At 38.1% G+C, this 15,346-nt stretch overlaps 1 protein-coding gene across 1 annotated transcript; it reads left to right on the top strand.

Moving 5' to 3' along the window:
• Positions 1–734: 734 nt before the first annotated feature.
• mfsd11 (major facilitator superfamily domain containing 11) lies at positions 735–13,925 on the top strand. The gene is made up of 14 exons (XM_041220788.1): positions 735–986; positions 1,265–1,411; positions 1,917–1,972; positions 3,079–3,186; positions 3,710–3,789; positions 5,739–5,835; positions 7,422–7,480; positions 8,218–8,383; positions 9,169–9,209; positions 10,172–10,237; positions 10,712–10,837; positions 11,036–11,210; positions 11,454–11,589; positions 12,365–13,925. Exons 2-14 carry the CDS (start codon positions 1,316–1,318, stop codon positions 12,524–12,526), a joined length of 1,368 nt encoding a protein of 455 aa, XP_041076722.1. The 5' UTR covers positions 735–986; positions 1,265–1,315; the 3' UTR covers positions 12,527–13,925.
• Positions 13,926–15,346: the final 1,421 nt, after the last annotated feature.

A 15,346-nucleotide genomic window follows, 5' to 3' on the forward strand; every position in this document is an offset into this window, starting at 1 on the left:
GAGCAAAACGTAAAACTATAGAAATCCAATTACATGACTTAAGTGTGTTCTTTTATCAGTGCTTCTGATACAGTTTACAATGCTACTGTACGCTAATGCACACGTAAACACGTGTTAGCTATTAGTGTATTGTATGTTCTTATGAAACCAATTGCAGCTGCATTTCCCAGAGACCAGTACTCGAATATCACGTTACACTGAAACTTTATTAACCTGATACCAGGACCAGACTGTTCACTGCTGCGTGGAGTTTGCACCATTGTTAACCAATTGGACTAAGTGTTGTTAACATAGTGTTTTGTGGCTTGCCAGAGGTTAATACAAATATATATTGCAACACAGTCCTAACTGCATTCACTAGTTCAAATCAATATTTACAAAATTTATGAATACTTATATATATATATATATATAGATATATTATATATATATAGATATATATATATTATATATAATACTATATATATATATTAGATACCCACACACACACACGTTTGGATTTTTTTTTTTTTTTGGACAAACTGGACAGTGAGCGATGCTTTTTTCTTGTAGAGTTTTGATTCTAATTAACTTTCATAAAAAGCCTCCTTTATCGATGCTGTACTTACAATTTTGAGAAACATAGATTAATTGGGTCAACTGAAAAGGTGGCGCGAAAACATCTTCCTATCGCGGTGCGTCCTTGCGTGCCACGTGAACGCCATTTCCCAGAAGCCCTTGTTGTAGTTTCCCGAGTCAGCTGATCGCCTCAGCTGACAGTGAGTGTTGGTTTTCAGCAGTCTTAACATACTGTAAACCTCCAATACATTGCTACTGTACTTAGCGTTTAGTATTACAGTCTTGAGACTAACCATAAATACAGATTTATCAGCTGAGTTTTTATTCTTTGGACAGAAACGGATTCAGGATGGTTACCAGTAAGTCATTCTAAACTGTTTATATCCGCCATACGACTTGAGGAAACACTGAGTCAGACGTACATATAGGTAAGTTATGGTTTTGCGATCTTTACAGGATCTATCATGTTAATGGTATTTTGTAGTTAATGTTACAGACGATGCAAACATATCTGTGATGCTGTACCATACAATGTTTATTAAAAGCTGAAGACTTGCATTTTGTCTGCATTGTATTTAGAACAAATGAGAAACTAATACATAACAAAATATTCTGTGCTATATGTGTATGTATAAACACATAAATCAGTCATGATTAGAAACTATTCTACTTAAAATATATTTACACCTTTTCTCTTCCTGCATAGGATCTGCCAAGGAACTTCACTCAACGAGTTTTGACATCCACAGATACAGCCATGTCTCCGGAAGGGAAAAGGCTCCTCAATATTATAATTTTAGGGTTTGCGTTTATGTTTATGTTTACAGCTTTCCAGACATGCGGCAATGTGGAAGTAAGTAAACGAGAAGAAAGTCGTTTTTTCAAGTTCCTACACAACAGTACTGTTTGTCGAATACTAATATACACTAGCAGTATATCACGTTCCTTTTACTGAGTGACAGTACAACTAGAATTACACAAATTTTAGTCTAAATCCTTTGGATATCAGTACACATGTTGGCTCTTCACAAGCCCTTTCAAAGTCTGTTGTTATTAATAAAATGTAGTTTAATGTGCTGAACTGTTCTGCTTCACTCACTGTCAGTGCAGCTCTGTAAATAGCACACTTTATACATTCCTGGCTATTTCATATTTCAAGTAATAGTTCTCACAGTGTAAGCTCCACCTGTTTTCAATATGAATATGTTCCTTGTCCATCTTTCCATGCTGTCACTTTGGGATCAAGCTGCAGACACCATAAGGTGTTAACTGCATCTGACCAGAGCTTGAAGAAATATGCCAAAACAGCACAATGTTAACCAGTCTGTATTGAGCTTGAATGTTTATTCTCTTTCCAGCAAACCGTGATTAAGAGTTTCAACAGCTCCAGATTCCATGGGAGCGGATATACTAGGTATTTATTTTGCTGGCCATTTCTAGCAGTGTAATAATATCCTATAGGGTGCTGTACAATACAAACTGAAATTCACTCCACAGGAGGTTAGAGCGGGTGGGATTACTGGCCACTGTGACCTTCAGTGGGTGAAGCACCTAGTATTATATACTGTTATACATATAGTTAAATAAGAATAATGAACCAGTACAGAATATTTAATGTGATGTAATTTCAATCTGATGCAAACTACAGTTATACTGACGGTTTCAGACGGCTGTATCACATCAACATCAGTTTACTATATTTTTTTATATGTCTATCTCTCTCTCTCTCTCTCTCTCACCATATATATTATATATATATATATATATACACAAATATATATATATATATATATACACACACACACATACCTAAAGACCTGTTTATCCAACACAAATATAAAAATGCAGCAGGATGAAGCGCCAGTAAAACAATAATGTTAAACAATGCTTTAACCATTTTTAAAGCCAGCTATTATTTTCCAGTCTGGAAGAAACTAGAGTGCATCCGTGTGTTATTTAGTGACTCTGAGTTAGTTTAATTTTGTTGTGGCAGCCAAATGGGCCCCCGCTATACCCACACATGCTCACGCAGACATACCCTTTTATATTGTATTATAATTTGTTATTCCTAACTCAAAGCCAAAGAAAGAATAGGGGGAAACAAAGGATGCCTAATTTCTAAGTGAATACGCAGTGTGTAGATAGTCTCTTATTGTTATAAGAGATATAACCCCGTGCAGTTTGAGCGAGGTTCTGCCTGCTCAAGCTGTGAGAAATGATTTCTGTTATTATAAGAGACACCCTGCACATGACACATTAACTTATTATAAAATAAAAAGATTGTGCTCAGGAACTGCTTTTTTACCCTTTCAGTGGAGATATAAAATCAACTTTCTACTCTAGATGGGCACTCTACATAATAACAAAAGGTTCTGCACAACAACTTCTGGATGTTAGTGGCTCCTCACAATAGTACACATGCTTAGTATTATTATTTAGTTTGTGACTGTGAATGAATACCACTGTGCTGCTAGTATTCAATTATATTCTGAAGTCATATTTTCTGTCTTCTGTTCCCAGTATGTCCATTATTTACGGGGTTTTCTCGGCGTCTAACCTCATCGCCCCGTCTGTAGTTGCTGTAATTGGCCCCCAAATATCAATGTTTGTCTGCGGTTTGTTTTACAGGTAAGCACTTTAAAATGACCTTCCCACACAGGAACTAATAAACTTGGGCCAGTTCTAAACTACAAGATTGCTGCACAGCTTGATCATTAAAATCATCTGCTTTTATAGAGCAGGTGGTTGTTATTCACTTTGCAATTAAAGCCATTCAGTGGTCAAAGATGTTTAGTTTTCTGCAATGCAAGCTATTTCAATTATTTTTTAAAACTAAATTAGTTCAGAGGGGTTGGTAGTTTACAGTATGTTGGTCTTATTTGATCATTTTACTTGAGGTCATTTCACAGGATTTTTTTAAAGCAAGGCTTTAATGTAATACCAAGATATTTACAAAACCAGAAGTCTGAGTGGAGAAGAACACACAGCAGTGCTTTGACTTCCAGAACCACAAACCAGGACAGACTAGCCCTTAGAAAAGTTTGCCTTCATGAAAGCAGCATAGCAGAGTGTGATAAAGCTTAGTAAGAGCATGGCAAAGCACAGAAAAGGGCTCTGCTACTGTAACATTGTGCATCTTCTCCTCTCACAGTGCTTATATTGCTGTGTTTATTTATCCGTTAACCTGGTCCTTCTACACGGCTTCGGTGCTGGTTGGGATAGCAGCTGCAGGTAGGAACGATGTACGGTACATGAGAGCTGGGGGTGTAACAAGGAATCGCGATACTGTCTTGACATAATATATCGTATTGTAAAAGAGATATGTGTAGTTTGGATCGTTATATAAGACCAAAAGCACACATACTCATTGTAATTCACCAAGTGATTCCTGAATTAATTTTTTAATTGATATGAAAACACACTCTTCGTTACTCATTAAATTTTTGGTCTTTTAACAAAATAGGTTTTACAAGCATAACACAGTCTTGTTGCATTATTACTCTAGTGCCTTGTACCAGAGACTCCTGATGTTAAGTATTTCTGAACCCATTACCACTGAATGAGATACTGCATCGCTACATTAAAATACCTTAGTCTGTTTATTTCCTATGGTTTTGCCACCTTTCATAAACCCCCACCCCCCTGATATGTTTGAATCAGGAGATGGCTTGAATTGCTGGAGTCTCCCTCCTGTAGTGACAGTAAGAGGTGCTAGATCAGACAAAGGCCAGGGCAGTGAGGTGATCAACGCCTCTCCACTGTGATAGACTACACACAGACAGGAGGCTCTGACCTGATGCCGCACATTCATCTAGCAATGCATTGCCTGTGAACCCCATGAGACCACATCACTGGCGTTAAAAGGAAGATACACCACAACAACAGCATGGAGAATACATAAAATTACAATTTTACACACTCCAGTTAAGTTGGCTTGTATTTGTAAGACACAGGGAAACTGAAAGTATACACTATTACATTTTACACCATCCATTCATATAAATATTTCTGACATTAATCAGTGATTGCAAGTACTCTGAGCATTCAAACTATTTTAAATCAAATATTTGATTACACACAGAGAAGCTGCATTTCAAGTCTCCAGTAGCAGCTGATTTAAAAAAAAAAAGCTCTGTACAAATCTGTGATTTGTCTTTGTTCTTGTTTGGGGGGACTTTCGTTTACAATGATTGTGATTTAAAAGCGAGCACCTATATAGTTTTTTTTTTTAATCATAAGTACTGACACTCATCTTAGTCATATCAGTGTCAGTGGCATACACATTTCATAATTCCCTCCACAAACCAAATATGTCCCGTAACTGAGAGTGCCTTCTGTCTCGGGCAGTGTTGCTCCTCGTAATATGATGAGTAGACCCCATGCTGACCCTGGGACCCCCGATATGTGACCCCTCTGCTTTCTCCAGGTACACCAGACCCTGGTTATGACTGCTAAAGGAGACTCGATTCACACAGACTTTACCTCATAAGTGTTTTTTCAGATTTGTTTTGTGAAACAAACAAGTATCTAATGTTACAGAAGTACAGAAAATAACTGCAAGATGCCAGCAGGAACTCCTAAAATGTATATTTATTTGAAGCAACCTCAACATTTTTATTTTTAGCAGAAAAAAATGGTGTGAATTTAGCCCATCTTATCTGGGGATAGAAGCAGTGATTAATTAGAGAGGTGAATAACAGCATAATTTTAAATGTTTGTGGAATGATGATATACGCAATGTGAAAGTGGCTCCTATTTTCCCAATAAAACCATTCCAGCTTAATTGATAGGGTAATTTCAGTTCATAAGTACCACCCCACCACAGGTCACCAGACTTGAAGTAGCCAATTGGAGTGGTTTCTCTCTGAAATGCACAGTTTAAAATACAAATATGTTCAGGAGGAAATCTTTTTAAATTACCAGCAAGTTGTAAACAATAGAACTCTGCAGGTTTGTAATAATAATAATAATGACAACAACAATCATACCCTTCATTTAAAAGATGGTATGGTCATGGCTTCCATTTGCTTGGCTCCTGGCTACAGCACTGTAATAATACATAAAGTCTACGATCCAGTTGTAATTGGAAGCATACCTATCACATGTGCAGAGCTAGTCAGTAGGAACTATCCTTTTCCTTGCATGTGCCGAATATTCCAGAGTTTGTGTTTGTGTTGCAGTGCTCTGGACCGCACAGGGAAACGTCTTGACTATAAACTCCACAGACACTACCATTGGGAGGAACAGTGGGATATTCTGGGCTCTCCTGCAGTTCAGGTAATAGCTAGTGATGATTCGCAGTTTCTCACTTCAGGAAACCTGGTGTAACACGTGTGTGTTCTCTTTGAAGAGTGTTGAGCAAATGGCCTTTTTTCTGACACCTTGCCCATTAGGGATGGGAAAGTATGAAATTTTCACGGTATGATAACCGTTAAAAAAAAATACCATGGTAACCTTAATATCACGGTATACAGTACATCATGCAAGTTATCAAATAAAGGCTCAAAATAATAAAGGCTAATGTAAATAAGTTAAATTACCGTAATTCACAAAAATAAAACCAACAAAACACACTTCCTTTCATGGAATGATTTAAACATTTGGTATTTAGTATTTTACTATGCCCAATAACTTGGTAGGGTTTTTTTTTTTTTTTTTATAAAGACAATCAGAATAATTAAAAAAAAAAATGAAAAAAACTAAAGTTGTACACTCTCAATGTTTGACTACAACAGCGTTAAGATCTATTTGCTCAAAATGACGTGGTGCTGTAGTTTGTATTTTAACGTATAAAATAAATAAACAAATAAATACTTTGTTTAGCTGATTGTAAACTGAATTGCTAAACGATCGGTCTTTTGCTTAAAACAGAAACATGTACCACAGGTTATTATTGAAGAGCAAAGATGAGTTGTTTATTTTTTCAACCGGATAAATAAAATATGTATAGCAAAAAAAAAAAAAAAAAAGTATTTTAATAGTAAAACGTGTTATTGATTTACATTTACGACATCGCACAAGTAAGCTTCCAATGATTATTACACATGTCGAGTTTGTAAAAAAAAAAAAAAAAAAAAAAAAAAAAAAAAAGAAGATTTCTTCACTTACCTAAGGAATTGGAATACTGTTACAACAAGTTTAAACAAAGCAAGTAGGCTACCCTGCTGCAGTCGCGGGTATGTGCTTGTTTTTGTTTGAGACATCGGTCGTGTACTCAAAAAAACAAACAACATAATGTACTAAATCCGTGATAAGTGATGTATTATTTTACAACAAAGTTAATGTTACTCTATTACATTAAACTGACTTCATAATCCAGACAAATGTAAAAATAGCATGTTGAAAATGTGTGCTACGCTGAAGGTTTGGAGAAGGCGTTTCTCTAAAAGCTGCGTGTGACGTCAGAAATACAGCAGCCAAGAGCAGCCGGCGCAGCGAGCTCTGGGTAACAGAACGCAGCAATTGAAACGTGTGTTCTGTGTCGTTGACGGATTCCTTCAAAACCATTATCAAAATACTGTATCAGATCAGAAAAGATATTCCTCAGACACTTTGCTAAGGCTGCAAATACCGTCGCTTGATTTTGAAGAAGCGTTTTTTGCAGTTGAAAAAATTTGTTAACCGGTATATAACCGAATTACGATAATTGAGGTTTAGAATGAAAGCAACTGTATTAATACCGTAATGTACCTAAACCGCGTTAAACCGAAAAACTGGTATACCGAGCCATCCATATTGCCTATATGAGAAATACAGTGCTGATCCTCTACAGTGTTTGTTGCATATTTATTCAAGTACAGTACTTCAAATTGACTTCTAGTTTCTAAGCAGTTTTACATTGGTTCTTTCTCTTCCTTTTACAGCCTGTTCTTTGGGAACCTTTATATATATTTTGCTTGGCACGGCAAAGCCCACATTTCAGGTATGTTTAAGTGACTTATTTTCCTGCAATGTCACACTTATCTTCACAATGCATCCTTCTTGTTGCTTGAATTTTCTTTCAGCATTTTCTGTTTCAGTCACTTTTGGTGACTTCTTAAACTCCAAGTGCAGCTGTTCAATCATGTTGTAAATGTTAATGTGTGCCCCTGCAACACGTCTGCCCCTAGTGGATGTAAGCAATACCATACTTACTCGGCGTGGTATTTCTTACTTGTTACGTCTGCAGACGACAGCCCTACAGCATGGTGGCTGGGGGCACATTAACAAACAGCTTCATTCCCTCACAGTATTTGATTCATCAAAATGAAGGATCTCAACACAACAGATGATTTAATTTGAAATGATGTACATTTAAAAAATGAGCACTACCACTGCACACCCTTAATATACCACTAGTGGGCATTGTGGTCTTGTTACAGAAATTACACCTTGCCCAAAATGCTGGTGCCTTTATCAGACATGCCAAATATCCATGGGTGAAATTATTGTAATGATGATTAAGAAAACATTTTAACACAGACAAAAAAAAAAAAATGTGAAATGCATTATCAGTAGTAAGTAGTTACCACATTTTTAAAAAGGCTTGTTTGGGTTACAGTTAATAATTAAATATTTTTATTAAAAAAAGTTGTTTTTTGAGTATTTGTACAGCCCTAATAAATCTCTCTCTCTCTCTCTCTCTCTCTCTCTCTCTCTCTCTCTCTCTCTCTGTCTCAGAATGGGACACCAGGAGAGTCTTTATCTCCCTGACAGTCATCAGTCTTGTGGGCAGCTTCCTGTTCTTCCTGATACGGAGGCCAGAGCTGGAGAGCGTGGCTCCTGAGGGGACTGAGGCCCTCCTGCAGGCTGACCTGGGGGACAGCAGCAGTGGCAGCACCACCCCGTGAGTCTGACTCCTTACTGCACCGCCCATGCCTCTGTGTTTATACCACACAGGGCTTGGATCTTTCACCAATTGAGACCGAAGCTTCATGTGTGTGCTTCAGACTTAATCGGCAGCAGACAGAGATCTAAGAACAGAATAAATAGGACGTTGGCAGAAGGTTCTAAGCAATTCCCAAGAACGATCTTTATTACCAGAGAAAGAAAAATGATCAAATACCATCTTCATGCTATGATGGAAGCAATTCCAACTCGTATGATAAATTTTGGACTGTAAAGTTAAAAGCCTTCTGTTCTTTCCTTTTGCAGAAAATGGGACACTACACATTGCACATTGAGTTCTATATTTATTAACTTATTTTCTTTATATTAGACAAAAACAAATTATTCCGTGTAAATTATTTTTGTTCATAAAAGTTCTAGGTGTTGCTAAAGTGTCCATCTTTTTGTATTTACAGTATTTAGTCCATTGTATCTGCAGAACAAATGTAATTGGTCCTTTGTGTTTTAAATGTGAAACAATAACATGTTCTACAGCATTAGTAGCTTATAAGCTTGGCCACTGAAGGCTATAACTTGGGAATGCTTTTTTAACTAATTCAAATCATAATGTCTGTCACTTCTACTAAACAATCATACAATTCATTCTTAGTTGTAATTAATTGTGGATTTGGAGATTTATGAAGCTAAGACTCTGAACCAATGTCAGTGCAAGCACTTCAAAAAGCACCTTGATTTGGCTTGGCTGTTGGAAAGTTTCTTGACTGACTGTTTTTGTTCTTGTAGGTTAGCACAAGGAAGGAGTGCGCAAGCCCTGGATGCATTCAGTAAGTAGTAACTTCTTCAATGTGCAAATCTGTATAGAGAGGTATCTCAGAAAAAAACATATGTATCTAACTTCATTGTATCTCAAACACTCGGAACAGCGGTTTGTGTGGGGGCAGGAAGCAGAAATCCATGTATAGCTGGCGGAATGTGTTCTTGTAAATGTGTATATAGTTAAACCCTTTATACCTTAGTTTACATTTCTCAGTGAACTACCCTCTTGAGCATTCCATAAGATCCTCTATTGCTGTTGTTTACCAGGCTTGCTAACTATTCCAGAAAACAAAATGCCTGTAAAGGGTTTTTAGAAATGACTGCCAGAGGTGTGCAACTGTAGTAGTATTTTACTCCTGCAACTATGGCAACTGTGAGTTAGCAAAGTGCAAATCACCATAGAAAGCTTCATGCAAACCCAACACAGGCATTACAGTGAGTCCGCTCTATTTGAAATCCTTTTAAAAGGGATCGTTGTTTTATTACATCGAGCTGAAGTGCCCACTTGTATGCTGGACAGAAGCCTGAATTGAAACCATCATTGTTATTCGTCCATATCACCTGGAGTGATCTGAGTCTTAAAAGCAAGTGGTTGAAGTACAAACCATATCTTATTATTATTATTATTATTATTATTATTATTATTATTTAACAGTTTTTAGGCTCACTTACACTGCTGGCCCAGTTATTGTGTAGTGAACAAGACCCTATAATGTGTGCAAATAAACCAGGCATCTTTTTATAAATATTTTAAAGCTTGTAAAAAATGACACCGCCTGGACCCCCTTCCTCAATGTCCAGCATGTGTACTGGACGTCCTTCCTCAATGTCCAGCATGTGTACTGGACGTCCTTCCTCAATGTCCAGCATGTGTACTGGACGTCCTTCCTCAATGCCCAGCATGTGTAACGCACCACGGGGGTGAGCGGTGTCAGTCATCTGATTGGTGGTGTGTTTGCTGTTTTAACAGAGAAAGCTGTCCAGCTGTCTGGAACAAAGGAGATGCTGCTGCTGAGTATCTCCATTGCATACACAGGTAAGCTGTGCTCAACGTGCCTACAATTTCTTTTTGCATTTAGAATGCTAACCAAGGTTTAAAAATCAATTTTCTAGCAACGTTACTGATTGTGCTGAAGACCTTTTAGTTTTGGTTGCATTTATCCAGCTAGTGTAGAAGTTTAAAATACAGTGCTATTGATAATTGGTACCCAGTTACTTCATCTGCTGTAGGTCACATGGTCCGATTACAGTTAGAACACTGAAGTAAATGTGCCCCACCAACTGAAAGTGATTAGGTTTCCAGATGCAGCAACAGCATTTCATCTATTTATCTGCATTAAAATAAAACAAGCAAGCAGAGTTAGACAGATACTTTCCCAGGGTGGGGCCTCTTCTCCAGGGTTGGTTACAGCCGTTGTTCAGATTTGATGGGTATGCTGTACAGTGACATTGACTGGATTGCATTGTATTTCTGGTTGGGTAATTGCTGATTTATCCTGTCTTCTGGCAGGTCTGGAGCTCACCTTCTACAGTGGGGTGTACGGGACCTGCATCGGGGCCATGAACCAGTTCGGAGACGATGCCAAGAGTCTCATCGGACTCTCAGGCATTTTCATAGGCGTGGGAGAGATCCTGGGTGAGTGATCGGCACAAGGCCTGTGTCCTGCAGGACCAAGCTGATACCTGTCCATGCTCCACCCCCCCACCCCCCCTTTCCTGTTCCCTCCTTCTCTCCCTCCCATGTCCTGTTCTCTCTCTCTCTCTCTCTCCTCCCTTCCCTATCTTGTCCTGTCCTGTCCCCTCTCTCTCACCAGTCCTTCCCCTGTGTGTGCAGGAGGGGGCGTGTTTGGCATGCTCAACACATGCAGTCGTTTCGGGAGGAACCCTGTGGTGCTGCTGGGGCTGCTGACTCACTTCGTGGCGTTCTTCCTCATCTTCCTGAACATTGCAGATGACGCACCCATCGCCCCCGAGCAGGGCACTGACCTGCAGGCCTTCATGTTCCCCAGGTAGCTTTCTGTTCAGCAGGGCTAATCGACAGGGAATGGACAGAAAACAATGTGCATATCAACAGTCTGTACAGAATACAGACTAAGAAACGGCAGTGAATAGTACTATTTAAGACCATTAATCTTTTCTTTTTCAGTGTCTTCAGAAAGATTTCTCGTCAATGTTTGTAATCGAAGTTTCTTTAAGTACTTCTGTATGTAGCACTATTGAGTGTTAATAGCTGGGGTTGGTTTTTAATTCAGTGTGGAGGTGGCGCTGCTGTGCAGCTTCCTGTTGGGTCTGGGTGACAGCTGCTTCAACACTCAGCTCCTCAGCATCGTGGGCTTCATGTTCCCTCAGGACAGCGCGCCTGCCTTCGCCGTCTTCAAATTCATACAGGTGAGGGAGAGACAGCCTGATAGACCTTGATTACCCAAACTTCCATTCTTTAAACACCTCTGTTACCCTGCCCTCTTGTGTGCATACTCTTCTGCCCCTTTGTCATAAAGAGAGTGCGCTATCCCTGATATTCACTGTGCTGTTCAGGACTGTATGATACATATTTAAAGGCACAGGGGTTGTATTGTAGTTATTTCTGGTGATTACTGAACATTTCGCAGACAATCCTGGATCAAAATAGTTCATTGTGTTCTATCCATATTCAAATTGATCAGTTTCTTTTAGTATTACTACATACACCACCATAGACTGTTTTATAGTCTAGGTGAGGATTGTATTTAACCCACATTTCTACTCCAGAGCTGCTTGGCTGCATAATCTTTTCTCTTATAGAGTTTCTGTGCAATAATTTCAATTGGTAAAAGAGCTGTCTAGTAACATTTAAAATTGTAAAACTGTAGTAACGCACATCTGTGTGATTCGTAATGGGCACAACTTTTGGCCTTTGGCTTGAAACCACCTAAATTATAATAGAAAAGCATCCAGTGTCATTCATTTATATAATGCTTTATTTGATCTCTTTTTTTATATTTTAATCATTTCAATCACAACACAAACAGAAATAAAAGTTGCTGCAGCTTTCTGGTACGAAATCACTTCCTGAGCTGTAGGTCAGCATTATTCCAATAATCTAAAAGTTCACAGATGTTTCTCGGTTCCCACTTCCTTTACAGGAGATTACTCTGATTGGTATTTCTGTCCCTCTGTGTTTTAGTCCATCAGTGCAGCAGTTGCCTTCTTCTACAGTAACTACCTCCTGCTGCACTGGCAGCTGCTGATCATGGTGCTGACAGGGTTCCTGGGGACGCTTGCCTTCTTCGCAGCGGAGCGGGTTGTCACAGCCAAACGCCACGACTCTGATTACGACAGCATCTGAGCAGGCGTGGGGGCAAGCCAGTGAGCCACCACACGGCAGAGTCCAGGCGCGTTTCCCCATCTCCAAACCCTCCCTCCTTTCATAATTCTTTACGAATTCTGGTAATTCTCAGTTAGTTGTACTGTTTAAGGACCCTTATTCACCGCCCACAACAGTCCCTGTTCCCAAACTCAAATCCATTAGATATTCCTCCAACCCTTCTACACCGTTGTGAACGTCTTTACAAATTATCTAGAACAGTTTCTTGAAAACTTGGTTTGAGTCAGAAAAATAGACGAAAATGTTTCTTAAATAACAAGGGACCACTTTATTTAGGTTCCACACCATGTCTTATACTGCTTGAATCCAGTTCATCATATACACAAATACTTTGGTTAGGCACTTGGGAAGCAGTCATCTCTCTAAACAGCAGGCAGAGAAATCCAGACACAGCCAGATGCACTTGGGCTCATGTACCTTTATAAATGTTAGCTATAGAAAAATCACAGCATAATGAAAGCATAGTAAAACGTAGAATTAAACTGGAGTAAACTATGGTAAATGCACAGAATAACGATGGGGCAAACTACAGAATGACTGCACATTGGTAAACTTTTATGGGGGACACGAAGTAAGGATTGGCAAAATGATAAGATTTACTACTCCCCTACAATAACCGTGTCATCTATTACTGCGTCAGAGTTGTTATTTGGATAATTCTCTGGCAGAATTTTTTTTTATTTTTATGTTTTATTTGACCTAATCAAGCAATGCTGTTAGTTTGGATTAACTTTCCAGGCATTTAAAATGAAAGAATGTTAAGTATGTCCTACATCTAATTCAGTAACAACTTCCATAATGTTTCAGTGATGTTTTCTTTGAGCAATGCACTGTGAAAGGTTTTGGAGTTTGATTTTTCTAAAGAAATTAAACACAACAAAAATGAAGTTTAATTAGCAGTACAATTGTGTGTACAGATAACAGGAGGAGCGCTTTTTCAATTAATGCGTTCAACAAAAATGTTAATTGATTACTTATTAGTCTGAATAGTTATTGCAGTGAAGACCCAATCTCCTTTCCCAATTTTCTTTACATATTACATTAAAAACCCATTTGGTTCCAAAGGGGAGTAGAAAATCCTACCCCACTTAGTTTGTTCTGGGATTCATCAGCACCACACTGAAAGTTTAAGAATTCAGAAGCGATTTATAGGCTTTCTGCATCACAGGTTTGCTAGTTCTCCACAGTACTGAAGGTGTTGCACTTTCTGTACAGTGCATTGAAGAATGTGCCAAAGCAATACATCAGGTTTAATGGCTAAGGCCACAGACACACAGTGGAACCAAAATGATTACACTGTGTAACAAAAAAAATAAAAAAATTTGTTCCTGGGTAGTAAGTGTTATTTCCTAATTGCTTATGCCTCAAAAGTATAGAACATGACTATTATTTCCCACAAACTTTGCTTTTGTGACCAGGACAGTGATATTTCCAAATATCACTATTTCCAATGGGAACATAGGCAAATGTGTGTCTTTTCGTTCACATAAAGTCAGAAAAAAACAACATATGAATCCAAATTAACATGTATTTATACTAAAGTAATACAAAGATGGCTACAAAAGATTTAGAAGTGAGTAGTTTTTCGAGATTTACGATTATACTGTATTTACAGTATAATCGTAAAATAGTATTTACAGTATAATTGTAAATCTCGAAAAACTACTCACTTCTAAATCTTTTGTAGTCATCTTTGTATTACTTTAGTATAAATACATGTTAATTTGGATTCATATGTTGTTTTTTTCTGACTTTATGTGAACGAAAAGACACACATTTGCCTATGTTCCCATTGGAAATAGTGATATTTTGAAATATCACTGTCCTGGTCACAAAAGCAAAGTTTGTGGGGAATAATAGCCATTTTCTACACTTTTGAGGCATAACCAATTAGGAAATAACACTTACTACCCAGGAACAAAAATTGTGTACATAGTGTTACCCACTTATTACAAAACTACTGTTTTAAGCCAGTGTTGTAACCAAGGTTTTAAAACCCATTTCCCTACCCTTAATTAACTTCACTACCATTTTCACTGCACCATCATGACTGTGGAGCTGAACTTTGACATACTATAGAGCAGCCCTCATCTCCATGTTAGTTTGTATCTATTGCAGTCCCCCACGAACATACTATGTTATGGTACATACTGGCTGATACAAAAGGCTACTGTTTTGGAGAGATCAGTTTTACACAGTTGTTCAAGATCATACGGTTTTGCTGAAAACATTGGAAATTAATTTGAACTACACAGAGTAGTGACGCTAATTAAAGGTATGGAAAATATTTTTAAAACCGTGGGAACTTGAAATCGTTGCTGATTTATTTATTTTTTTTTCTTTGGGATCATGTCATCTGTTTTTTTTTATCAAAAATGTTTTGTCACATGTAGGACTTTTTAAAATACTAATAAGGATGTTTATGTTGCATTCAAGCTGCTATTGGATTGAGACCAGGACTGCGTCATTTTTTTTACGAGCATACTCCAAATGAGTGAAAATAAACTCCTAGACATTAAGAGATCCCCAGCCCATCCAAGATGGTAGATAAGTGCACTCCTTATGTATATATTTACTAAGAGTCAGGAGGGAGGTGAGCTTGTTTACATGCCGTTATTCTGAGCTTAGGAAAGAGTGAGTCCCCCTGCCAATTGGAATTCTGAAAGACTGCTGACAATGAGGTATTCCATCTGCCAAAAAAACACAGCCTGTAAAAGTCAGTTTCATCTGACCGAACTCCAGCACAGTCAGATGCCAACTAGTTTGTAATGTAGTCTGTAA

The sequence above is a fragment of the Polyodon spathula genome, chromosome 20, assembly GCF_017654505.1.
Source record: "Polyodon spathula isolate WHYD16114869_AA chromosome 20, ASM1765450v1, whole genome shotgun sequence".
Classification (NCBI taxonomy): domain Eukaryota; kingdom Metazoa; phylum Chordata; class Actinopteri; order Acipenseriformes; family Polyodontidae; genus Polyodon; species Polyodon spathula.